The sequence below is a fragment of the Columba livia genome, chromosome 10 (assembly GCF_036013475.1).
Source record: "Columba livia isolate bColLiv1 breed racing homer chromosome 10, bColLiv1.pat.W.v2, whole genome shotgun sequence".
In the NCBI taxonomy this organism is placed as follows: domain Eukaryota; kingdom Metazoa; phylum Chordata; class Aves; order Columbiformes; family Columbidae; genus Columba; species Columba livia.
The window spans coordinates 22,659,922-22,686,298 of NC_088611.1; the positions used below are offsets into that span (position 1 = coordinate 22,659,922).

The window sequence follows — 26,377 nt, forward strand, 5'->3', positions numbered from 1 at the left end:
CTAACTGTGTTCCACACTCCCAAGCACTGCAAATCTCTCCACATGGAGCTGCGGTGAAAAGCTGTCTGGTAGGGCAGGGGGGATGCTGAGCGCCACAGGAGCCCCGGCTTGGCAGGACCGGCCCTCGGTCCCTCTCTTTAAGCCCCTGCTTGGCGCTGCCGGAACACCGCTGGTGCGGGCTCTCCCCGCCGCACGGCTGATTCCAGAGGCCACGGCCGCGTTACGCTGGCTTCACCCTCCCGTAAGCGGCACCAGCCCTTGGCCCTCGTTACACACTCGTGTGCATTTGCTACTGAGAACACGGCATTCCCAAAGCTTCGCAAAGAACAGCCAAAATCAGCAACAGGGCTGTACAACACGGCACCCCTGCTCCCTGCGTATTGGAAAAACAAGTGCTGTCATTTCTGGCCACAAGGAGCTTTTCTCCCCCCTAACTCCAGACGCCCTCGGCAGCTGCCGCAAGAGCCGGATCCTACCTTGCCCCATGAATCACCAGCTGGAGCGCTGGCCGTGATGGAGGAGGCCGCGAGCATCAGCCTGCCTTTCACGTCCCAGAATGTCTTGGCATTTGACTTGAAAACTCAGCAAATTAAATGTGGCATTGCTGAGAGGTAATAACAATAGGACTACACGATTCTGCATGACAGTCACTTTTCAGCTTGAAACAGAAAGGGAGCGAGGAAAATTCTTACCTCCTTACAAGCAGGGAAGGCAATAATTGTAAGGGCCAAGCATGCCTCTGCTCTCTAAAGTCTGGATTAATTAATTAACATAGGATTAATTAATTCTTACACTACAGCAGCACCGACATGTCCTAGTAAGATAGCATGAGCTCAAAGCAGAGGGCTTCCCTGTGCTAGGAACTGTATGTAAGCACTGCAGGCTACCATGCAGAAAGAGAAGGGAACTGTCATTATCCCCATTTTAAATGCTGGCTAGCCAGAAGCTCAATAGTCTGCCACAGTCTCTGCTGGGGCAGAGCCATGGTGGTGCAGGGAACACCGGTCACAGAGCCGTGCCGGTGCAGGGAACACCGGTCACAGAGCCGTGGCGGTGCAGGGAACACCGGTCACAGAGCCGTGCCGGTGCAGGGAACACCGGTCACAGAGCCGTGGCGGTGCAGGGAACACCGGTCACAGAGCCGTGCCGGTGCAGGGAACACCGGTCACAGAGCCGTGGCGGTGCAGGGAACACCGGTCACAGAGCCGTGGTGGTGCAGGGAACACCGGTCACAGAGCCGTGGCGGTGCAGGGAACACCGGTCACAGAGCCGTGCCGGTGCAGGGAACACCGGTCTTTGCCGGGGCAGAGCCGTGGTGGTGCAGGGAACACCAGTCACAGAGCCGTGGCGGTGCAGGGAACACCGGTCACAGAGCTGTGGCGGTGCAGGGAACACCGGTCTTTGCCGGGGCAGAGCCGTGGTGGTGCAGGGAACACCGGTCACAGAGCCGTGGCGGTGCAGGGAACACCAGGACAGAGCCGGGTGTTGCAGGAGGACATGGGCTGCACCGGTGAGGGCAGACGGGCTGAAGTCCTGGTCAGCCCATCACAGCAGCTTGTCCACAGACTGCCACAGCTGGACACGCGGGGACTCACCCGACAGACCCCTCTGCCCCTGTCCCCTTTGCGGGCACAGCAGCCGGGCACCCCAAGGCCTGGCACCCCATCCCAAGCGCTGCTTCTCCGCTAGCAGCTGCTGGACGTGGCACTGGCGAGGGCCCCCACGACATGCCCGCCTGCAGCCCACCCCCACCGCTGGCAGCCGTCACTGCTGCTGCAGGAGCTGCTCCAGCACTATTTCTGTCCCTTTGCTGCCTTTTCTCAGGCAGCAAATCTGAATGATAACTCACGCAAAGTATCTCGTATCCCATGCCAAATAACAAGGAGCCCCAAAGGTAAAAGGGCTTCTGGTTATGCAGCTGTGTTGTAGAATTAGATTAGAGCTATCTGAGCAAATTATCCCAGCAAAGGGTAGCCAGGAGCCTCTCCCTAATGGAGGCTCAGCAGATAAGGCTGCTTTCTCGGAGATGATAATGGAAGCAGAGCTGTTAATGCCGTGTGAACAGGGCTGCGCTGCGTGTGGCATGTGTCGATCCTGCCCCCTGCACCTGGCTGGGGGGCTGGTTTCCTCCCACCCCTGTGAATTACCTGCCCCCCGGGCAAAAATCAAAGCAAGGCACTTCTTTGTGATCGTTCCCACATTTCTGCCAGGAGCACTTGGATGCAAGGGAAGAGATCAGACCAGTTTTCTTCTTTCCAAGCATTTTGATCCAATATTCCACATTACGCAGCGCTCCCCCGAGGCTGGGACAAAGCAGGTATCCGCTGTGTCTGCTCCAGCGCTTGTCTCCGCTGTGGCCTCTTGCTGCTGAGAGCACACCCAACTGCTGTGGCTGGCTCAATCAAAACTTCCTCTGGCAAACCTCAAGTGCTAAAGTTACTGAAACCTTGGCCTTGCATCCTGGCTCTGGAGCTGGAGTGCTGCGCTGCCCTACACTGCCTTGGCACAGCATTTAAAACAGGAACTCCATCAGATGCGTGGATTCACACCTGCTCTGGACTCAGCTGTGCTGAAGCATCTCTCGGTGATTCCCCTGTCTACATGGAGACTTCAAAACCATCAGCTCACAGGGAGAATTTATTAGAAGAGCTGTTAATAATTAAACGCTGCACAATGATGTTTCCAGCATAGGGTTCATCAAGAACACCCTGCTCGCACGGCAGCCCTGAGCAGTAATTAACGGCCACCAGTCACTAGGCAGCACAATCACTGTACAGATTACAGCAGCATCCAATTACTTCTTCACTGCCAAACGAGAGCAGGTGCTCAGACAAACTCGACAACAGACACTGTCCCCTGCACAACCCAGAGGTGCGGGAAGGGGAGTCCCCGCCACCCCAACCCCGTCCCCGCCGGGGCCCCACTTGCCTTCAGCAGGGCTCCGCTGGCCGTGCCCAGGAACGCCACCGTGTAGTTGTTGACGCTGGCCACGGCCACCGCCGTCAGGCCGCTGTAGGTGAAGACGGGGCTGGCGGCAAGGGGGTTGACGATGGCCAGCGGGTGCTGCAGATGCGCGGCTCCACAGTCCAGCTGCTCCGGCTGCAGCTGCGGAGAGACACGAGACAAGAGCGTCAGGGGCTGCAGCCGCCACCCGCGGGTCCCCGCAGCACCGCTCGGTGTGGACAAACCACCAAGCCCTGCTGTGCCCAGGGAAAGCTCCTCACTGCCGAGTCACGCAACAGGAGAACGTCGCTGTTTAACACGGGAGCGAGGAGCTGTGATAGAGCCTGTTCCGACCGCCACATCGCCCTCAGAGCCAGACCCAGGGCAGGCTGTGCTGGAGATGAGCTGTGCGAGCTCTGCCCATGCCCGCGCCACGGCAGGACCAGGCAGCACCGGGACCGCTGCCGGAGCCATCAGGTGTGGGGCAGCCAGGGGCTCTTCCAGCCAAAGGCCCACTTGCTGCAGCAGCACCCTCGCATCAACCAAGCTTGGTGTGATGGTGTAACAGGGACAACGGGCTCTTTGTCCCCCTGTACCACTGCAGCACTCAGCGGGCTCTTCCCCGGCACGGCGCTGGAGGCCCCTCGGGTGCTGTGCCCGGGTGACTCCCAGCCCGAGACCAGCCCTCCCCCGCAGAGGAGGCTGCTCTGCCGCGGGGCTGGTCCCGTGTGCCGCCCCGGCGCTGCCAGGGCTCCCCTGCTGCGGGTCCCCACTCGGGATCGGCGCTCGAGATCGCTGCTCAGGATCAGCACCCAGGATCAGCGCAGAGCTGCGCTCAGCCGGGGTGCAAGCCCGGCAGACGTCTCTGCCTCCTTCCCTCTCAAACAACAGGCGAAGCAAAAAGTTTCTCCAATAAAAGAACTCAAAATATTTTTTCCCCAAGTGAAGAAGTGAGAACAGAGCCAAGGGATGAGGAAAAAAGCAGCTTGCTGGAGACTCTCAGGACTGTAAATCCTGGCTGTGGTCTTGCGGCTACTGCAGTCACCAGCAGAATTTACACTGGGACGAGATGGGACGGGACAGTGCTGAGCAGCAGCGGCACTGTGCTGTGGGACATGGAGGAAAGAGCAGCGGCTGCAAAACTGCCCAGAAATGCTGGAGCCCCCAACCCTGTCCAGGCTCAGTCCTCAGCCGCTCACCATGCCCCAGGGAACAAGTACCGCTGTGCCCTGTGCCCACGACCACAAGATGTTCGTTATTTGCTTCTGCTTTCAAGCTGTTCCTCAAAGCCCCAGGGGAGCAGGAGCTGCCTTTGCTGCAGAGCAGTCAAACCGGAGCCAGCAGGACGGCAGGCGCTGCGGCCCCAGCCAGCGCTGTCCCACCAGGCACGCCGGCCGCGCCACGGCTGGTGACCAGGGACACGGGGCTGGCATCGAGCTCCCATGTCGATTTGCCACCAGGTGCCAAGGGGAGAGGGCAGGGGATGACTGCCAAGGCCTTCTCATGCATGAGCCTTGCCTGTGAGCAGACATTTGGCTCATTTGGCCTAAAGCAAGACAACAGACTTTACTATCCTGTGCTAAATTAATTAGCACAGTTGCTCCATGACAGCAGCACTGAAAATGGGACTGATGCCTCACGTTTCTCCCACCCGGCCGAGACGCACCCGAGATTTATGGCCACTCTCACGCTGAATCCACCGAGACTCTCCTTGTAATTTCTGCTCAGACGAAGCGGATGGATTCAACAACGTCTGAATATCACAACAGTCTCGCTGCCAACAAGTCGCTCCTGCAGCAGCTTTTACCGAGTGCAGCCGCAGACGACGGGCACATTTCAAGGGCCATTACCGCGTCATCTCCAGCATCACTCCAGCTCATCCTGAGAGAAGCCACCACGGCGCTGTCACCCTGCCCGGCGCTGTCACCCTGCCCGCGCGGGGCTGTCGTGCCGGCACCGGGGTGTCCGCGGGCCGCTCACAGCACACCGCGCTCGGGCCCTGGCTGTGGGAAGTCCTTACACAAAACCCTGGACAGGAGACCACTGGCGGATTGCAACCCACGCCCCTAGAACTGAGCACATTTTACACCTTACTGAACTCAGCCATAACATGCATGTCCCTTCCAAAACCATCGTCGGGGGTGCTAATTTAAGCAGAACAAACACAGGGATTTGAGGCTGTATGTGTTAAGAAACCGGACCACATGCCTGCAGCAGGCAGCAGAAGCTGACATCCAGCCTGCTCAGGACACTCCTTCCTCCCCAGGCTGAGTGCACCAGGGCCTCTAGTTTAATTCCCTTATTATCGTTATAATTTCATTCATAGAACCAGACTAAATCTTCAGCTCTCCTGTCTCTTCGGACCACCGAGGAGATCAGGCAAATCTTCAGGTTTTGTAGCAAGTGTGTGAGAGCCAGGCAGGATGCCCTATGAGCCCAGACCCCGTTTGGGGTGCACCCCCCACCCTGGGCCTGCCCCCCTCCCAGCCACAACCACACACACGTCTCAGGTTGGTGTCACATTACAGCAACATGTCCCTGGAAAAAAATGGGGAAGAAACTTGCTAAAACCCAACACACACGCAAAGCAATCGGGCTGTACCCTGGGGAGCAAGGGTGGTGTCCCCCACAGACGGGGGGACAGAACCCCCAGACCATGGCAGGGCTGGTGACCCTGCACGGCGGGGCTCGCTCCCCATGCCCCCAGACCACGGCAGGGCTGGTGACCCTGCATGGTGGGGCTCGCTCCCCGTGCCCCCAGACCACGGCAGGGCTGGTGACCCTGCATGGTGGGGCTCGCTCCCCATGCCCCCAGACCACGGCAGGGCTGGTGACCCTGCACGGCGGGGCTCGCTCCCCATGCCCCCAGACCACGGCAGGGCTGGTGACCCTGCACGGCGGGGCTCGCTCCCCGTGCCCCCAGACCACGGCAGGGCTGGTGACCCTGCATGGTGGGGCTCGCTCCCCGCTGCTGGGCAGCGTGAACGTGCTGCCCTGGGCGGCAGAGCGGGTCCTCTGCACAGAACCAGCCGACCCCGCTGCCCCGCGCCCAGCAGACACCAGACTGCTGGACACGCGGACAGACAGACAGGAGAACCTTCCTCTGCTCAAGCCAGTGCCAAGCAGGAGCTGACACGCTCGGAGCTGCAGCTCGGTTCACATGGGACCGAGATGAAAGGATCGAGTGTTGTGGATGCAAGTGACTTTGCTAAATGGATTTTGCAGGTTTACAGCATTTCATTGTATTAAAAAATAAAATCGCAGCCAAAATTCTTAAGTGTGTATGTTTCCCTCTATAACTGAGCAACGTGATTTTTTTTATACTGCACAGAGGATATGGCAAGCCATTCATGTTTCTGATTTAACGGTCCCTTCCATTCACAGCCAGACCTTTAGAAATGCACTTGGGTTTACTTATTTGTCTTGGGGATTATTATCTCTAGCCCCTCTTCACCACCCTTTACCGACATGAGCCACCCCAGGCGCACAGGGCTCCTTCCTGCTGAGAAGCGGAGGCACAGGGGGGTGCTCAGCCCCGTCTCGGCAGCAGCTCCCGGGGCAGCCGGTGCCAGAATTTCTCTGCCAGCGGCTTCTCCACCCCCAGCCCGAGGGACTCGGCCCTCTCCTCTCACAGGTGGCCGAAATCACGGGAAGTTCCTTATCTGCTGCGCCTGTGTATAAATCACACGCTTCAGACCTCGTATCAGCACAGAGTGTTTTCCACAGTAAACAGGACGTAACTATTCTCAGACAGGCCAGCGCTGTCAATGCACTTCGGCCACACACATCCTTCCTCCGAAACACCTTTCTTCAAATGACATCAGCTCTTCCGACCGACGCGCAGGAGGAGACAGATGGTGTGTCCCTCTCGGGGGTCCCAGGGGAGGGTGACGCGCTGAGCTGCTGTCTGTGACCGCGGCACCGAGGGGACACCGCACTGCGCCACGTTACAGTAAACAGGATGCGGCCAAGTCACGTCGCCCGCAGCGCCAGGCGCAGGGCCGCGCGGACACCGCGCCGCGGGGCGCTCACCGGCCTCTCCACGCGGAACGGGCCCCATCCTGCTCCATCCCCAGTCAAACTGCCCACCCCAAACCGGGGCAGCACACGCTAAGTTCCCTTCCAAAGCCAATCTCCTGCTATCACCTGCATTTTAAAACAGCCCTGTGGGCATTTGCTACCACTTTTCTGCTACACACGCTGAACACTTAGTAACTCATGGAAATATTGCGTGGGTCCAGATTCAGATCCTTCTGCGCCCAAAAGGTCTGACTCTGCCACTTGGATGCTACCGAAGAGCCGCCTCGGCGCGAGCTGGGGACAGCCCCACTGTCAGCGCCCAGCAGCGCCCCCGCAGCCCCGCTCGCGGGACAGCGAACTGTGTTCCTGCGAAATTTCACAAGTGATGCGATTAATTCAAACGAAGGAGCCACATCTAAGGGGAGGGTTAGTCAGATCAACCCCATTGCAAAAACAAAGTGGGACAGAGATAAAGGATTTCCAGCCACATCAGAGCTCAAGAGTTCAGCTGTCTTCATGGTGTGAGTTCAGTTCTTTATCCCAGGCCTAAAAGGAGCAGAAAAAGTGATTTCCCAGAGTTTCCATGATGGGCCCCGGGCGCTGCGCCCCAGCGCAGGATGTCCCCGCGGGAAGGAAGTCTGCTGGAAACAGAGGGAGGAAGAGGAGTGGTGAGGAAAACCACGGAATGCGCTGACTTCTGCATCCTGTGTTTGTGACCTTAAAAATAGTCCTGAAGCAAAGACGGGGTTTATTCCTGAATCAAAAGCAGGCTGCAGCTCCGAACAAAGCCCCGCAGCTCTCCCTCCGCAGGCCTTCGTGCCGCGGGTCCGCAGCGCCCAGCCCGGCCCCTCGCACGCGCACCACCGCGGATTACTGCGCTGGCTCCAGCGCGCCCGGAGTCCTGGGAAAATGACACAGCCAGCACCCGATAATCCGCTCCAAACTTGTTGATTTGTGGGACTTAGCCATCGTCTTCATAGGCTCAAAATCTGGCAGTTGCTCCCACACAACTGACGTTTTGAGGCCATTAAAGTCTGTGATAAAACGGCTCTGGTTTTATCTCTTGCCTTGCTCAACATAAACCATTAGGCTTTTATTAACATTTGGGTATGACTCAGGGAAATCTCTGATTGCAGAGAGAATATCCAAAATAATTCGGATACCGTCCAAAGAGAATAGCAGGACAGGGACTCAAAGTCGAACTGGAGAGACTAAAAAGTGACCTGGAAGGGTTGCACAGGCACCGCAGGAAAGCGGCAGAGGGAGAGGCGGCGGCACAACCAGCGCAGCCCGCGCCGCGGCCCCCGGCACAGCCCCGCGCCATCTGTGCACACAATCACGCGTTTATCTGCCGCAGCCTGGCTACCAGAGCTGTCAGAACAGGCTCCTTGGGATGCCCGCAGGAAAACGCCATCCGCAGAAGAGGCCTCCACTGTTCAGGCACTCGAGATGTAAGTGGTCTCTAATTGTATTGCCGCCGCAAGGGCAGGAATTAGCACAGAGCTCTTCTAACTTCCCATCACATTTTTTAGGCAATGGGAGGCAGATCAACGTGCACTCTCGGCCAGTCGAGGCACTCGGGCTGAGAACCTCTGATAGAATGAATCTTGCTGAAATTTTCTCAAGAACCATCCACACTAAGTAATCAGCTCCCCCCAGCACAGGAGACATCCTTTAAGAAAGGCTTACAATGAGATTTGCACCCTGCTTTTGCTGTTTACTTAGACCACAAGTTTCTTGAGCAAGAAAGCAGCGGTTTTCCTGTGCTCTGCACATCTGCACGGTGCCCGTGCTCCGGGAGCCACCCGCGCGGCAGCGGCGACGCGCCCGGTCCGCGCTGCACCAGAACACTCGGGAACCGGTGCCGGGCAGCCCGGGCACCCGCACCGCTCGTCCTGCCCTTCACCGATTCCCGAGTTTCAGCAACGGTCAAGGTGCTCCCTGCACAGGATGAGCCCACCGGCCCCCCGAAAACACACAAGAAACTGTTTTCAGCAAGTCTGCAAAGACACAGATCTGCAGCCAGTGCGGAGCTGAGCCTGGGCGAGACCAAACTGCCGCACCTGAGCCGCAGGAGCCACGTCCACCTCCGCCACAGACCTCAGCCATTCAGGGGAGACGGGCGGAGCTGCCGGACGGTGCTTCAGCACCACAGCTCACCTGGGAGGGCAAAGCCCAGGCTCTGGCTGCTGCTCCGCAGCGGCAGCCCCAGCAGAGCCCACGTACAGCTCAGCTCCTGCCTGCAGGAACCCAGCACGGGGAAAGACGCGCTGAGAGACTGGGACGGGATCGGGGTACTGCAAGGCCACAGGCAAAGCCAGGCGGTCTGTGACAGCGCGGCCAAAGCCCGGCAACAGCCTGAACAAACACGGGCTTCCTGTGGCCACCCGTCTTGTGCTGTGTCACCTCAGGTGCAGGAGGAAAGGGGGTGTCACAACAGGAGCCTTCCTCAGGCGTCAGGGAGGATGCAGGAGCTCCGGGGAGTCCCTGGAGGCTCCAGCCTCAGCTCCAGCTGGCGGTTAGATGGTGTGACCAGCACCCCCTCCATCTCCTCCATCTCCAACTCCCCCACCACCTCCTCCTGCGGGAACTGGTGACCCACGCCTGTCCATCGCTCTGCAAGCCCCAGCCCCGTCGTGCTGGCGCCGAGGCTGAACCGCTGGTAGAGAAAGCCAAGGGCAATGTTGAGAGGACCTGCTCTGCACCGACCTCCCCCAAAACCCCTTCCCCGGCCGGGCAGCCCCGCACAGGTCCCCTGCTCGCCACGCACATGCCAGGAGCTGAAACAGCACGTGCAACTGCATGGGGAATGCTCAGAGCAGAGAAACAGGCAAAAGTAGCAGCCTTTTAACTGAAACTGCACATCCTTCATGCTGCCAGGAAGACTGGTCAAGCTTATTATGTTAGCCTTCATCCTGCATTAAATACAATACTTCAGATTATACGATCAAATCCCCCAGGAATGGGTAGGCAGAGGGATTAGCGAACAACAGGCTCCAAAGGGGCTGTCACAGTCAGAACAGCATGTATTTAGGCAGCGAGAGCTTGTCTGTCCTTTCACCTGGCCCCACACGGCTCCTGCGCCCGGGCCCAGGACGGCGGGCAGGGAGCAGCCGAGCCGCTTGTCCAAGGACGCTCATGCTGCGCTGAAAGCCAAATTAACATGTCCCCCTCTAAACCCTCTCGAGTCTGATGCCTGATTTGTTCAGGCTGTACTTTCTTAGCTGCTCCTTCCACTGCTCAGCTGTGTTTCTCATTTATGTTGAGCTTTGGCTTCAGTAACCAACCTCGAACTATACGAACTCCTTCCCTCAGGGACGAGTCCAGGGTGAACCGTGAGTTGGGCTGTTCGATCTTCAGAGGTTATATATTTTTATTATTGCTACTACTAACACTTAGCACTTCCCATGCTCCAAGCGCTCTGACAGCGTATCTGTGCGATCTGGGCTGAAAAAAGCATCCATTAAAGTAACAACTTCTTACCTAACACAACTGGTCTTTTCCATGTGTCAGTTCAAGTCTGCTTCATTTAGCAATAGTTTATAGTAAATGTTTTCCTGCGTTTTCCTCATTAGTTCTGCCAAATCAATTAAACTCAGATAATGAGCAGAACCCCCCTGCCCGTGCACACATCCCCAGTAAAACCCAGCTCTGGAGGCAGCGCTGGTCCGCGGGCACCACGGCGCGCCAGCCCCGGCACCGCCATCCAGACACAGCAACGACGGCTCCCGCCAGCACCCAGCGGAGACGTGGAAAACGCCTTTTTGCTCATTAACTGAGCACCCCAAATGCAGGAGTGACCAAGGCATGGAGATGTGGTCCAAGGCAGACACGGTTATTCTCCTGTACAAAGCAAACGCCACTCTCTGGGTATCTCTCAAAGCACTGTGCTTGTTGAATCACCAGTGCTGCATCTCTACAGCTCCATCTTTGGAGGTCCTCCCTCCAACTGGGATCAACAGAATCATTTCAAAATTTGCTAAAAATGAGCAGTCCTACTGGATTCAGCACGCGAGCACTCCTCCTGTCGGGTAGGGTGTGGAAGCCTTGCTTTTCCTCTGTCGTTTTATGTTTTAGTCTGTCTGCAAGATTCGCAGGAGCTGACCTTTCCAAAGCTGTTTGCAGAGATCCACCATGTTTGCAGGCTGCCGTGGGACCGGATCCCAGCAAAAAGTTCCACTGGTGATCCCAGGGCCACCACATTGCCATCCCAGCTCCTCCCCAACGCTTGAGCCCTTCTTCAGCAGCTTATTTGACAGTGGCCACGTAGCGTTTCTGCGTCCAGGAGCAGTGGGGCCGGGCCGGGGTGCTCCCTGGTGGGGAACCCCAGGAGGGATGAGTGGGGACACCTACCCATGCCAGCCCTGGCGCACCCTGGGACACACACGACTCCAACCAAAGGAAAAAGCGTGGGGAAGAAACCATCTGTATCAGTTGTGCTTCAGATGCAGATGTCTGTCCCCTCACGCAAAGATTTGGATGCAAATTCCTCCCCACTTGGTGACCCACCACACCGCCTGCCCAAAGCCCGACCTGAGCCCCGGCGGCGTGAGCCGGCTCCCAGCCGCGGTGCAGCTCCCCAGGAACCACCCGCGACCGCACACGGGTCCGGTGCCCTCGTACCGCCTGCTGTGAACACCCGGATCTACCAGACACACTGGGGGGTGACAGGGACTCAGGAGTCAAACAACTTCGGAAACCGCTATTTTATATTACATTAAAAACCCCTCATCTTTCACATCTCCCCTTCTTCATCCAGTGCTACCATTATAGCGTAAGCTTTTCCCAACTCTTCCTAAAACGATCTCTCTCCACACAGCCTTTGCTAGAACACGCCAGGTTTCCAGTGGCCCGCTGTAATTAGGTGATCCACCCGAGATGGCTCTTGGCCCGTGGCAGCCCGCGACCCGGCGAATGCTGGCAGCGGTCAGCACACGACGGGATACACATCCAGCAGCTGAAGGGGTTTTGCTGCAGAAGGGAGCAGTGCAAAGTACATAATACTTTAAACAGAGAGGAGTCAGAAATGGGAATACAAATTCCAAATTTCTTTCAAATAGAAGACGTACATGTTTCCAAAATCCAGACTTCCAGGCAATTTTGCTCCTGGGCTAGAACTGCGAGATTTGTATTGTAGTATCACTTGCAATGCATGAGCTGCAATCTTGTCAGAGCAACGACCCCCCAGTGGTTTGGGCCCCCAAAACAGGCAACCTTGCTCCCGCAGCGGGTCCCGTCTGCGCCCACACCAGCCCCGGCCCGTCCGCACCGCGGGCTCGGCCCCCGCGCGGGTCCGGCACCCAAAATCCAAACACGAGCCTGCGGCTTTGCTGAGGTCTGAGACTCGGGGTTTGTGCCCTGGGCTCCACCAGCCCCACCGCGACCCCGAGCTCCTGCGGCCGACGTTCACCACACAGCAGCAGACCCAGAGACACGACTGGCGTGCTGCCCGTGGAGGGGGGCCAGCAGAATGACCGCAGGACAGAAAAACCCTGAATATCCAAGTTAACCCCCCAGCCAAGAACAGCCCAACGTGATGCACCTCTCGTCCCAGCCCTCGCTGGCCAGGCTGTGCCCATCCCCGCGTCCCTTCCTCCCAGCGCCCGTGCGTCCCGAACAGGAGCGGAAGGCACGGGGGCTGGCAGCAGCACAGCGGCTCTGCTCAGACCGCGGGCCATCACCGCTGCATGACACCACCGCCCCATATCCTCCTGTCCCCAGGGACATCCTGGTCCCAGCCACCAGCACGGCTGCGTGCGAGGAGCCGGCAGATGCTCCCCACGCTGACATGCAGCAGATAACGAGGTGAAATCATCACGGGCCTTCACATCAGCGCTGCTCACCAGAGTGCCACATCTCCCGGGGCCGAGCGGGCAGTGTGACACGGCGCCCGGGCAGCGAGCCGCCCCTCGCCCCGCCGGCCCCGCTCACCGCGGCAGCACCAGCAGAGCTGCTCTCCAGATGCTGGAAACCAACGCTGCTCCCTCCGCTCAGACACATCACTATGTTCTACCGCCCTCTCCGAGCGGGAGACTGCCAGGGACAGCCTGCCAGCTCCGCACTCGCTGCACGGTGTGACAGCCCAACTCGAAAGAAAACAAGAACTTGCAACCATTTCTTCACCAACCAAACAAAGCAAAACCAAAGGCAAAGCAGAGTCCTCCTGAAGATGCAGGGATCAGCTCATCACCACGCTGTGCCCCCGGGTACATGTGCTGGGGACGGTGACACAGCAGCACTGCAGCCCCCGTCCCTCACCCCTCGGTGCCGGGGGGTGGTCACAGGTGCCCGCACATGCCGCGCAGAGCCCGCGCCGGGAGCTGCCGCCGTGGGCAGCGTGTGGCCGCGCTCAGGTGCCTCTAATTGATTGTTTCCAACCGCTGCTGGTCCTGGCTTGCCCTGTGTTTGCATTAAATTACCACAGCCAGGGGCTCAGACCTATTATGTTTCCAGCAACCTGCTGGAAGAGGTCATCAGAGCAGAGCAACCCAACAGCACGGCTGCCTTCCAGTTTGAACAGATGCCTACTGGGATTTTCAAGGCGTAGCGAGGTGTTTGTACAGCGTCCCCAGGCATCCGTCCACATCTCCAGGGGCTTATTCAGCTCTCCAGGTGCCCTCAGCCCCACCAATCTTCTCTCTCAAATACCGCAAAATAGACCAAAAAATCAGAAAAGAGATGGCAAGTCCCTTCATTTCCATCCACCAGGACTCTGCAGCTGAGCTGGCACCCACGGGGGCTTCTGGGGAGCAGGTTTGTGTTCAGGGGTGGGAGTCAAATGCCCACGCTGGAAAATGCCTGGGGATATACAAATAAAGGTGGTTGAAAACCCCTGAATTCAGGGGCTGCTGCCAGGACAGGATCAGCACCTGCGCGTATGAGCTGCGTGTCCTCCTGCCAGGATGTGCCTCCCTGTGCAACACTGGACTTCGCCAAAATGATCCTTTTCCTGTTTTCCACCTCAACCATTATTCAGTTACAGGAGATTTGATGAGCTCAGTGGATCCAAATTAATCTGAATTTCTGGCTGCCCAGAATAACAAGGTCTGCGCAGTCGGCTGTGGTTATGGCTCTCCAGAAAGCCGCAGCACTCGCCCCCTGGGCCAGCACCGGCCACCCGTGCCAGCAGCCACTTTCTGCTCTCCCACCTGAAGCTGCACAACTGCTGCTTTCCAGGCACAGGAACCGCCACTTTGAATTTCCCTCTGCAACCTGGGATCTGTTTGAGCTTGAGATGTAAAGCAGGGGGAGCCCCGGGGCCCGTTCCCACCACCCACCCCAGCCGCTCCCGGAGCCACGCGGCTCGGCACGGCACCACGGCTCGGCACGGCACCGGGTGCAGGGGAAGCCCCCGGGCGCCAGCAGCCCCAAGCCCAGCCCGCTGGCCCCGCCGCGACAAGGCTCACACGGCTCCTGCTCCCAGCTGCCTGCGTTTGCCCTGGCTGCAAACAGAACCTCGCGTTTTCACATGAATTCCCAGGGAAACACACCCAGCAGCTGGTCAGGACTCGCTAATCGCAAGCACAGAGCAGGTATGCCGCGCTGGGGTCCGAGTCCGGAGCCCAGCAACGCCCAGGCTGTCCCCAAACCTCTGTCCTGGGCAGCGCCGCCCGGGGACGGCAACGTGGGGGACGATGGCTGATCCAGCTGTGCAGGAACGGGGCACGTTAGCGACCCCAAACACAACACGTCCTGCAAAAAGCAGAAATTGAGTCTGCTACGAGAGCTCCTGCCTCATTTTTAATGTACAAATTAAGTGTAAATTCCCAGTTTCCTTTCTGTGGCTAATCCTTCAGATTTATTTGAGTAGATGTAAGGTTAGAGCACATTTATTTTCATGTTTGGAATTTCTAAATTATTATAAACCAGCACTTCAAAGTAACTCAGCTCCTAAAAAACCCAGTCCCATGGAGATGCCACAGTATATTTGGACAGTAAGTAGCTGCTTAGTCATATTCCCACGTGTATATGAGGTTTTTTTTTCTTTGGGAACATTTTCTGAGGGGTTTCAAACCACATTTCTGTGCCCAGGCACACAGATATGCTGAGACTGTTCACACAGCCTGCCCAAGGAGCTCGTTTCATCTAACCAGCCCTTACAGTGAAGCTCACTGGTGGTACCTCATCATCACACCACAGAACACTGTGCTCAATGAGCATGCAGGATCTGACACAAAACCACAAGAGCCAGAAACTTGAGAATTAATGCTGAAACGCATCATTATCCCAGGCCGCCGTGCCCACGGGTCTCAGCACAGGAAACAAACTGGATTTTCAGCCTTTTTTGAGTCGCAGCCCCCAAAACATTTCCCAGGAGAGACACAGATCCCTGGCCAGCAAATGTAAGTCTAATGAATACAAGTGTGCTTGCCCTCGTTACCTCTCCAGAAGAGTTTAGAAGGAGATCATGGGGCTCAGCACAGAAACCACAGAGTCCAGCGTCGCTGGGATGAAGTTACCAGCTCCGCTTTTCCTCAGCTGTGCTTGTTGGCCATGCAGTGTGTTCTGTTTTGTGTTAGACCCCCATGTCAGCCCCTGTGTGCACCCCTGGGGTGGGAAGGTTTGCAGAGATGCCTGGAAACCTACGTCCACTTGCCCTTGTGCTGCAGCCACGGCCGGGGCAGGGGGCTGGGGCAGGGGGCTGGGGCAGGGGGCTGGGGCAGGGGGCTGGGACCGCCCGGCAGCCGCCCCCTTTCCTGGCCAAAAGAGCAGCTGCCAGCTGGAGCAGCACAAAGGTGCCCGCTCTGTCCCCCGCCCCAAACCAGCCCAGAGATGGGACAGTGGCGAGAGGATGCCATGGGGGACACAGCGGTGGCACAGCACAGCACAGCTGTCCACAGCGCAGGACCAGCTGTCCTGGCATTGTCAGCGGTGCCGGGGCAGGGACACCCCGCAGGGACACCCCGCAGGGCTATCGGGAGCCAGGACGGGTCCCACCCCGGCTGTTCCGCAGGGGCTCTGGTGCACCGCAGCAGTGGCGCGCTCCGGCCACGCTGCCGGTGTGACCTTCAAAGCCACTGCGCCACAGTCCTGCTGGGGCGGAACAGCTCAAACACAGAGCAAACCTGCTCGGGGTCCCTGGCTCCGACAAGCGGCACATCGCTGCAAACAACGCTCCAGACAGGCTGTGCAGAGCTCAGACTCCTCTGCTCCCCTGGGGGCTCAGGGCCAGATTCCACCTGGGCTTCAAGTGGGCAAAATGCAGCAGTGACTTCAGGAGCATTTCATTATAACTGCATGTGTTACAAAGGAAGCCCAGTATTTGATACAAAACTCACTATAAAAAGCTATTTTTGTTGAGGGAAAGCAATCCTAGTGCTCACCCACTCACTCTGAATATAAGAACCCAATCAAACTAAATCCTTCCCTAATACATCCTCCTTCCCCTAAGCTGCCGCTGCGAATTCACCTCCTCGGAAAGGGACTTTTCAGCAGCACTCACTGAACACAACCAGCCAGCCTCCCCTCCTGACCCAGACCATGCTCCTCTGCACATCTTCTCCAGGTCTCACAAAACCATTAAGCATGTGCTTAATTGCAAGTTAACAACTCCACCAAAGAGACAGGCCTTCTCCCGGGCCAAGCTGGCCACTCCCGCTGCCCAGCCTGGGGATGCAGGCTAACCAGCGGCGCCCCTGGCTAACCGGTGGCGCCCCTGGCTAACCAGCGGCGCCCCCAGACCCACCTGCCCTCGCATCCTCCTGCACAGCCGGTCCCACACGGTCACAGCGGGAGCCAAAGAAGCGGCTGCCACCACACCGACCACAACCACTCGGGAGCGCTGCCCTGCCGGGGGTGAAGCTCCTCCGTGGTACCAGCCTCACCCGACCCTGTCATGACACTGATGGGCAACCAGCCTGGCCCCCCATCAGCGAGCAGTGCCGCGGGACGCCATGGGGCTGCTCCCAAAGCCATCGCTGGCAGCTGAGTCTGCCGCTCCCCGGCTGAGTCACAGCGATGCTGCAGGAGAGGAGCATTCAATTAGAGAGAAGAGCACACAAGGGGGCAATGATTTTCCTTTCACACCACATTACGCCTAACAGCCCGTGCTCCGTATTTGTAACAACCCACTACTCCAGCCCAACGCACGCTCGGAATGAATCAGGCCATCATTACGGGTTTATTTTTTCTTCCAGAAAGAGCTTAAAACCCAACCACCTAGTCCACAGGAAGAGCTAATGAACCACAATTTTGATAATACCGGAGCATCCATCAGCGATGCACAGGCAAAAGGAAACCTGGAAACCCACCAATGGGTGGAGAAGTGGAGCTCGTAATGGGAAGGCAGCGAGATGCTGATCTGCTCCACCGGAACAGCTGCTGCTTTAATACATTTTCCTGCTGCGTTCCCAGGGCTGGGACACAAAACGTATTGGAGTATTTCATTGTCTTGAAGGTGGAAATTGATGTTAGGTTTCTGCAGCACAAAGAAACACAGTATTACAACTCTTCTCTTGACACTGCCACTCTGGGGCTTGAAAACGAAAACAGCTTGTTAACTTGTTGGCAGTTCTACTGGCTAATAAAAAGCAAAAATAAGAAAGCAAGCAAGCAAGCAAAGCTCTCCTTCTGACTGGTAAGAAGGTTTCCCAGCAGGCTTGGTCAGCGGTTTCAGAGGAATACGCTTCAAATAAATGGGAAGTATAGAAATATTAGGCATGAACGAATATTAATGGTATGCTTCATTTGTATCCTGCTGTACTTGACATCAAAGGAGCTCAGAATAGCTTTACAAATGCAATTTTACACTACGTGTAAGTTAGGTTTCTCAGTAATACTAATAAATACAGGAGTAAAGTAAGTGAGGGAGCGGAGGCACCTCGGGTTACAGGACAGCTCAAGGTCAGCAGCGTCAGGCGGGGCCAGAAGCCGGTTCTCCCCGCTTACCCCACGGAACCACCGACCACCCTGCTGTCTCCATCCGAACACACTCACAGCCTGATCTCATGCAGTGGTAAACACAGGGGGTTTCTGCTGACTCCCGCAGCACTGGTAAGGCCCAGGGAGCTCCCGCTTGGTCCTCTGAACCTCCTGTCCCGTCGCCCACCCCTCCCCGATCACGGGCACCCTCCACAGGCAGCTTTGGTGGCACCAACACACACCGCACCTCTGGTCGCGCTCCCCACCCCCCCAGGGAGCAGACAGAAGGGGCACATTCTACAGCGACCCAAGGATGGACCGAAATCTCATTTCTGCGCTGTCTTCCTGGAGTCAGTAGGGAATTAGCTGTCTAAATACCTTACTGGAGACAGCGCTTTACATTTTAAACAATTGCATTTAATAGACCAGCGTTACTCATTATTATTTTCCTTACTGAACAAAAGTTGGAAAAGACACAGTCTTCCAACAGTCCTGGAGCACTGAGGAAGCCCGAGGGAAGCGGGTGTGCTGCTGCCATTGACTTTCAGTGACAAGGACAACTGTCACCGTTAACTGAGTCCCAGCACAGCTCCTCCTCTTGCCCCGCCTGGCAGAGACCGCTGGATCCTGCCGGGGCTGGTTCGCGGGGATGCTGAGCGTCAGCCACAGCCAGCAAGCACCGCGGGCGCCTTCCCGTCCTGTAAGCGGGACTCCTGCCCCCAGTGACTCGCCCAAGAGCCGTGACCGTGCCAAGGCTCCTGACTGGGTTCCCAGTGTTAACACACAGAGTCTTTGTGGAATTAAGTCAAAAGCCAGAAAAACTACCAGATTTCCTGGCTGTCAGGCAGCTTGTACTTTGCCACCAGGGAAAAACTATTCGACTTCGCTAGAGTAGGTCTATGAACCAGTGCATTAAGACTACATATTTTAAGACAGTGTGGAGATGCCACACTAAACACTTTGGTTACCATGGGAAACCTTTCTCTCTTTGCCACTGGCATTGCACAGGGAAGCCCAAGCCCAAACGCTCTATCTTGCCTTTGAAACCAAACAGATGTTTTTACGATCTTTGATGGAGCTGAGTTATGTGTCGTTCCCAGAGGAAGGGAAAAATGCAGTGTTAAAGCAGCCTTTTTTTCTTACTTTTTCCCCCAAGCCCCGCCTATCTTTAGTGAAAGGGAAAACAGGCGTCTTTACCTGGCATTAACATTTACGGCGACTTGGTAACAAATTGTGACAATGGCAAACTTTTACCCGAACGCACCAGAACCGGACAGCCCATGTGCGCGTCCCCAGCAGGGCTGTCCGGCCGGGACGGGCCGTGGGCACGCACCGGCGGGGCTGGCGATACTCGCCGGCCGCGCAGGGACACCCGAGGCAGCGGGGACGGCGCGCCCATGAGTCATCGCGGTGGGGGAACAGCGGCGTCCCCGGACAGACCAGGGGGTCTCCCCCCAACAGACACACGGACATTCTCTCTGTAGTTGCATCCCCGCCGCACGCTCTGGCTGCAGGAACAAGCAGCTGGGACCCAACCGGCTTTACAGTGCCAGCCGGCGCGACACGGGTCCCGCGGGAGTGCGGAAAGGCACGGGGAGCGGCAAGAACCGAGTGCATGGAGACGAAAGCAGAGAGCGGAGTGCGGGAACCGAGGAGCGGCAAAAGGGGAACGCGGGGAGCGGAGCGAGAGGAGCAGAGCGCACCCGCCCGCCCGCGGTTCGCGCTCCCGCCCGGGGGATGCGGCGGCAGCAGCGACGGAACGGGACGGGGCCGCCGCATCCCGCCGCCCACCGGCTCCCGTGCACGTCCCGTCCCGGGACGCGCCGTCCCCGCCGTCCCCGCCCGGGTGCCGGCAGGTGCCCGCCCGTACCTGTATGTTGCGCTTCTCGCAGGCCGGGCCGGTGCCCTGCACCACGCTGTCCAGTACGGTGACCATGCCGGCGGCCGGGCTGACGAAGCAGGAGTTCCGGGCGGCCCGGATCGTCTCCTCGATCTCGGCGAAGCGGAAGACGCAGAGCGCGGACTGCGGCCGCCCCCCGCCGCCGGCCCCGGCCCGCTCGAAGACGCCGAAGAGCAGCTCCTCGGCGGGCGGCGGGGCCGGGGCCGCGGGGCTGCGCCAGACCGCCCGCGCCGGGAACACGGACACCAGGCGGGTGAAGGCGTCGGCGGCGCCGCCGCAGCGCAGCCCCAGCTGGATGTAGGACTCGGTCAGCTTCTTGGTCTCGCCGCTGCCGTTGAGGGTGGCCTCGGCCGGCTCGCTCAGGCAGATGCGGGCCAGCAGGCTGTGCGAGGGGCTCTCCTTGTCGCCCGCGTTGGCCTCGCTGTTGAGCGCCAGGTAGGCGTACGGGCGGCGGGCGGGCGGCGCGGCGCCGCGCTGCAGGAAGGCGCGGACGAAGCTGAGCTTGTGCCGCGCCTTGGCGCCCTGCTTGATCTTGAAGATGTTGTCGTCGGAGGGGTTGATGTCGAAGGTGAAGAGCTTGGCCAGGTCGCCGCGGGCGTTGAGGGCGCGGATGGCGATCTCGGGCGTGTTCTCGAAGCGGTGGTCCTCCAGGCTGCGGTTGCGGGGGAAGAAGGGGCTGCCGAATCCAGTGTAGGTAGCGGCCACCAACAGCCGCGCCCCGCCGCCGCCGCCGCGCCGCAGCACCAGCCCCACGGTAGAGGCGTTGGGGTGGTTGGCCGCCACGTTCAGCATGCTGGGGAAGACGGTGACGGGGTCGCTGCCGCCCGGCGGGAAGCGCACGGCCACCGCCGAGATGTTGGCCATGCTGCGCAGCTGGCAGAGACCCTGGTAGATGGAGCCGCAGACGACGAGGACGCCCTGCTCGGGGTCGGGCTGCAGGATCTTGTTGTAGTTGTTGGTGAGCACCTTGGGGTGCTCGCAGGAGGCCTGCGGCAGCTGCGGCGCGTGGCAGAGCGGGCTGTCCAGCACCGGCCCCACCGCCGCCTCCGCCTCCAGCGCCAGCTCGCCCCCCGACAGCTGGAAGAGGCGGTTGACGGCCGCCAGGTAGACGCGGGAGCCGGGGCCGTCCAGGGCGAAGTTGTTGGTGGGGGTGGGCGAGAGGAACTTGCGCTGCACCTCCAGGCCGGCGGCGCGGCCGGGCAGCAGCAGGGGCAGCAGCACGAGCAGCAGGGGCAGCAGCGCGGGGGGCCGCGGCTCAGCGCCCGCCGCCGCCGGAGCCATCCCGCCGCCCGCGCCGCCGCGCCGCAGAGTGCATGAGCCCGCCGGAGCTGCGGGAGGGGCCGGGCCGCGGGGCCGCTTCCTGCGGAGGCAGCGCGCCCGCCGCCGAGCGACGCCCGCGGGAAGTGGCGGCCGCGGCGGGTGCGCGGCGCTGCGCGGCGGGGGGCGGCGGGGCGCGCTCACGGCCGCGCCTCCCTCCTCCGCCCGCCCCTGCCCCCGCCCTCTCGGCGTTACTCACGGGTCTCGGTGCGGGCCCGTCATGTGAGCGCCGCGAAGTTACCGATGTGCGTCCGCGCACCAGCGCACCCCGCGGGACGGCGGCCCCCCCCCGCCGCGGGAGCGGCTCCGCCGTCCGCTCCGCTGTCTCCTTTGCGTTTTCGAGCGGGACGGGCCGGGGGACGGGCGGGGCAAGAAGCACTTTTCGCAGCTGCGGAGCAGCACGGCGAGCGGGAATAGACATCCCCCCGTCGCCCCCGGCAGCCGGGCTGGGTGTCCCCGGGGCGGGCACCCTGTGGACAAATGTGCCAAGCACTTACGGGGAGAGGGTGCTCGGGGTGTACCCCCAGTTTCCCGCAGCACGGCCGCCGCGCCAGGGCTGCCCGGCCCGTCCCAGCCGCTGCGGGCTGAGCGCTTGGGGAGAGCGGGGGGGTCGGGGTGTCAGCGCGGCCCCCGGACACCGCCCGCACGGCCACAGCCCCAGGGCACCCCCGAACAGCTCCCCGGGGAATGGGGCGGGGGAAGCGCAGGCCCCCGCCGGGCTCCACCCCCAGAGAAGCTTTGCCCGCTCGCCTTGCACAAAGCTGAGCTCAAAATAGGACCGTGAATCTCCTCTGCCCTCCAACGGGCTCTTTTTAACGGTGGAGGAAAAATAAATAAAAATAAAAGACACAGAAGTGATGATATTCCCAATTCCACCCACTGGAATGCACAACGAGGGGAACAGCCCCCAGACAGCGCAGCCTCTGATCCACCGTCCCTATCGCACAGGAACGCTCCACCTGTGTGGCTGAAGGTGTGAACTCATGTCTCTGCAGCTCTTGTTCTTCCCTTGTCAGCAGGCACATGCACTTACCCCCTGGCTGTGGAGGGGACCACGCTCCCGCACCAAGGAGCTCTACCAGGTGAGCTCTGCAAAGTCAGGATCCATCCTGGGATGGGAGAATGTCCAGGGCCACGCTCTCTGCAGCAGGTGCTTGGTTTGCCCATGTAGCTGAGTGAAAGGGCCCCAGGCAGTTGCCCAGACCAGCGCTCACCTCCTGCCGTGCCATCGCAACACAGGGCACAGCTCAGAGCCCACCCAGGAGCCACCCAGCTCCTTGGGCAGCACGTCCCTGTGCAAGAGGGGCACAGCAGGGCTCCAGCACCCTGCAGGCACATTGGTTGTGGTGCTCGCAGCACTGCATGGACACATCAAGCTAAAGCGATGGCAGAGCCGACAGCCAGACGGGGTGGTTACAGGACATGGGCACAGTGTCCTTGCCTCAAGCCTGAGTTCCCACTACGAGCAGAGGCCGAGCTGCAGCATCCGCGCGATGGAGGAAGCGAAGGGGAAGCCTGTAGGCTCGGTTCCCCGTGCAGCTGCAGCACTACATCAGTGTGGCACGGGTCTCCGTGGCGGGCTGAGCCTGGAGACACCTTGCCAGCCACAGCCAGCAGCACCCAAGCCAAGGGCAGAGAGCTGAGCTGGTGTTTGGTCACAACCAGCCGGGAATGCTCCGCAGGTGAGCTGTGCTCCCTCTGCCCTCACGGCACCTGGCTTCATTTACACAAAACAAGCTAGCGAGCCTGGTGAGGATTCTGCACGACTGCTGTTCCGGAGAGAAAAATCCTCTGTTGTTGTCTAATCTCATTTCTACACCTGCCAGTTTCCCTCACCCCCTTCCTGTCCTCCTCGCCCTCTTCAGAGCACTAATTAATACAGAACTGCCTTGGCCACGCCATGTCCACCAAAATGTGCATTGAATTAAATGCTGTGCTTTTGTGCTATCTAACTCATTGTCTCTGCTAATCATATCCTTAATTAATAGAGTTATTAGCTGTTTTTAAATGTGGGACTCCCAGTTGCTGGGTTTTTTTAAACTACAAGTTAGCAATTTTAAAATGTGATCATGTCTTTAATTGCATAGAAATAAACCCCCATGATCCCAAACCCTTAATCTGCCTATTTTAGGATTTCTTATGGCTGCTTATCCTGATAGTAGAGCATCTTCCATGTAAAATCAGCCTTTTAAGGCATATCAAATTAGGTTCCAGATTACAGTCAGTTTAAAAAAAAATAGGCCAAAGAACATAGAAAAATGTGTGACTTACCCAAAGGGGCTGGCATGGGCTGTGTCAGAAACAGCCCCCAGGAGCTCCGGCCCCCATTCCCTGCGTCCAGCAGTTATCTACAGAGATACAATTAAAGACAAAATATTGGTGGTATTGAAGGATTATTTGACAAAGGTTTTATTGTTGTTAGGAAACAATCCTCTGGTAAGATGCTTTGAGGGGAATATTTTCCAGAAATGATTTCCCACCCCTATTATCTGGGCTGTTAGAAGCTGCAGTGAGTATTTCTAATGGAACAGTAGAGGTTTTTAAATATCTAATACACAGATCTCACCATTATTTTTCATTCAGGAAGAAAAAAAGGTCAAAGTGAAACCACATGGCTCTTGCCACAGACCGTCACCCCCAGCCAAAATCCCCTCCTGTACAACTCCTGCCCGGGCCTAAAGATAACAGTCTTTCAGACGTCTCTGGGGGCAGAGGGGCTGTGCGCAAGAACTCAAAACCCCTTTAATTATTAATAAATATATTTACACGAGAACAGTTTCCCTTTAGGGGAAACATGAGTTACTCATGCAATTACTCAGGTTATATTGACTCAACACTGTCAAAACCCAGGATCTAATCACTTCCACACAGGGAGTATAAACACCTATTTATTTAGCAGGGTCCGCGCGCAGGTAGCGGTGAGCGGGTTTGGGAAGCAGGTTCCACGCCGGTTCTGGCCCGGCCGCCGCGGCGCTGCAGTGGGCACAGCCCGGCTGCGCCGTGCAGCGGGTCAGACGCTCCCTCTGCTCCCAGCCCGCTGCTTGCTTTTCATCTGCTTCACTCCTGGCCTCTAAGTGTGCTATTTGGGTCATTTTCTATATACATGATTGCAGGGCAGGCTGGCAGAGACCGTAAGGTGCATTCACAAATGCTCAGCAGACACGTGTGTTGAATCCTTTTGGCTGCCTGCATTCCCCCTCAGAAACGCGTACTGATGGAAAACAGCCATTGAACAGCTCTGGGAGCAGAGCAGGGGTCCAGCTCACGCCTGTTCCCCATCCTGAGAGGCCACCAGCCGTTACCCCAGAGAAGAGGGTAAGACGTAGGCGAGAGCAGAGCCGTCCTGCTTAGTCCCCACCAGCCCAGCCCGGCACCGGCCAGGACAGGGCTCTCTGGAGGGGCATTTCCAAACAGAGAGGAACCTGGCACTGGGGAAACGCAAGGGCAGCTGAGGAAAAGCTGAGAAGCACTTAGACACAGGGAAATCATTGCCTGAACAAGAGCCGTTCCCTGATGACCACACTCATCTGGTGCTCTCCAGTCCGCCTGCCACCCTGCTTTTGTCCAGCCTGTTGTTAGGGACCATGTCATCAGGCTGGACGCGTCCGCAAAGTGCTCGCAACGGCACTTCAGGGCACTCAGAAATAACAGAGGGCTTGGAAACAGGCTGATGAGCCACCCTTGGTATAGTTTTGGATGAGCGTGGACCAAGTCCCTGTTTTATTGTTATTATCTGTATTGCAGGCACTGCTCATGGAGCGGGAGGTCAGACTGCCATTACTGCTATTGCTAATGATTTAGCACGCCAGGAGTCTGCTAGGGGCTCAGCAGAAAGATTAGGGCAAGGTCCCTTCCCAAACGTCTTTTAATCTAAACACGCTCCGGTGTGGTCTCGGGCTTTGCTGCCGACGGCTGCGGCAGGAACCGCGCCGGCACGGTGCGCTCCGCGGCCACCGGCCCCAGCCCTGCGCAGGAGGGGAGGGCGATTTATGGGGACCTGGGGAACTTCCTGAGTCAAATCACACTTCTTTCCCTCAAGCCGCTTTGTGTTCAAAGATGAACGTTTCCCAGTGTAACACAGAGCGTTGCTCCCTTCAGAGTGCGTCATGCAGTCACAACCTTGTCTGCAGCCGCTGACGTGTTTGCTGTGAGGGATTCGCCCCCAGAGAGGGGCTGTGCAGACAGAGGTTGTGGGCATGGAAAGGTCTCCTTCTAGGTCAATGACAGATTCGGTGCTGGTGAAAGTTCACACACACAATAATGGCAGGAGTTTCCAGATCAGGAGGTTTATCACAAGGCAATAAAAACCCATATCTTTTGTAGCCTGCGCTGGGGTCTGACCCGGGCACCGCGGGTGGGAAGCTGGGATGCAAAAGCACCAGGTTCCCCAGTTTCCCACAGGTCTCCTCGGTGACCTGTTGCTTTTATTTTCTTTAGAGGCTTAGAAAGGGCTCGGCACTCACTCCCCCAGCTCTGCAGCAGTCGGGGTGGACACGCGGCTGTGAGCTCTAGTGTGTCTCCAGCTCTGCTCTGTGGAAATGCAGCACGTGCCGGGGCTGGCGGCTGGATGAATCCCTTCGGGCCCTGGCCCGGCTGCGCTAATGGTCTCTTGTCCACACCTGTCCCTGTCGTGCAGACCGTGGGGCGTCGCGGGCGCCACGGGTGTGCAGAGCGCAGCCAGTCCCTTCGCTGGATCCCCACCAGCACCAGCCCAGGGGGTTTCTGGCCAGACGATCAGACTTGATGCAACTACAGGGTAAAGGAGGGTTCCATCCAGTCCTGCGCTGACCTCTGGGGAAACTGAGGTGCATGGCACCTCTCTGAGCTTCAGAGGGGTATTGGATAAAGATCAAGTGCCCCAAGTGATGTTCTGCGAGAACAGCACCAGCACGTTTCTCGCAGCAGAGACGGGAGGCCACAAGCTCCCAGCACCCCAGTGCACAAGCCCTGCTCTGCAGGTCCCATCCCAGCACCAGCCTCAACACCCCACTGGGGCTGGGCAGCTGCTCCCCACCGGGCCCCGAGAGCCACAGATACCACTGCCCAGCTCGTGACACACCACAGCCGAGGGCGCAGGACCGCGGGCACGGGACCAGCGGGGCCTCAGGGCTGCAGGGAGGCCGCACGCCCGCTGGAGCAGCAGCTGTGCCAACGCGAGGGACTGTCACGTCTAGTCCGCGTCAGGCTGCCCGCGCAGGCCCCGCGCGGCTTGACGGCGTTCCAGCAGTGGAGGATGCAGCACTTGGCTCCGAGCGAAGGAAGCGAACGCAACATAAAGCAGAGCATCCCCTCGTGGGATTCACAGCGGGGGCCATGCTGATCGTTCAAAACAAAGCA

At 58.5% G+C, this 26,377-nt stretch overlaps 1 protein-coding gene across 1 annotated transcript in view; it reads right to left on the reverse strand.

Moving 5' to 3' along the window:
* Positions 1 to 21,139, reverse strand: part of PLXND1 (plexin D1) — a 74,595-nt gene extending 53,456 nt beyond the window's left edge. Inside the window, exons 1-2 of the mRNA XM_065074730.1 lie at positions 19,694 to 21,139; positions 2,929 to 3,105 (exon numbers count right to left, since the gene is read on the reverse strand). Of these exons, the coding sequence (XP_064930802.1) occupies positions 2,929 to 3,105; positions 19,694 to 21,004 (1,488 nt within the window). The 5' untranslated portion in view covers positions 21,005 to 21,139. The remainder of the gene's footprint in view (positions 1 to 2,928; positions 3,106 to 19,693) is intronic.
* Positions 21,140 to 26,377: the final 5,238 nt, after the last annotated feature.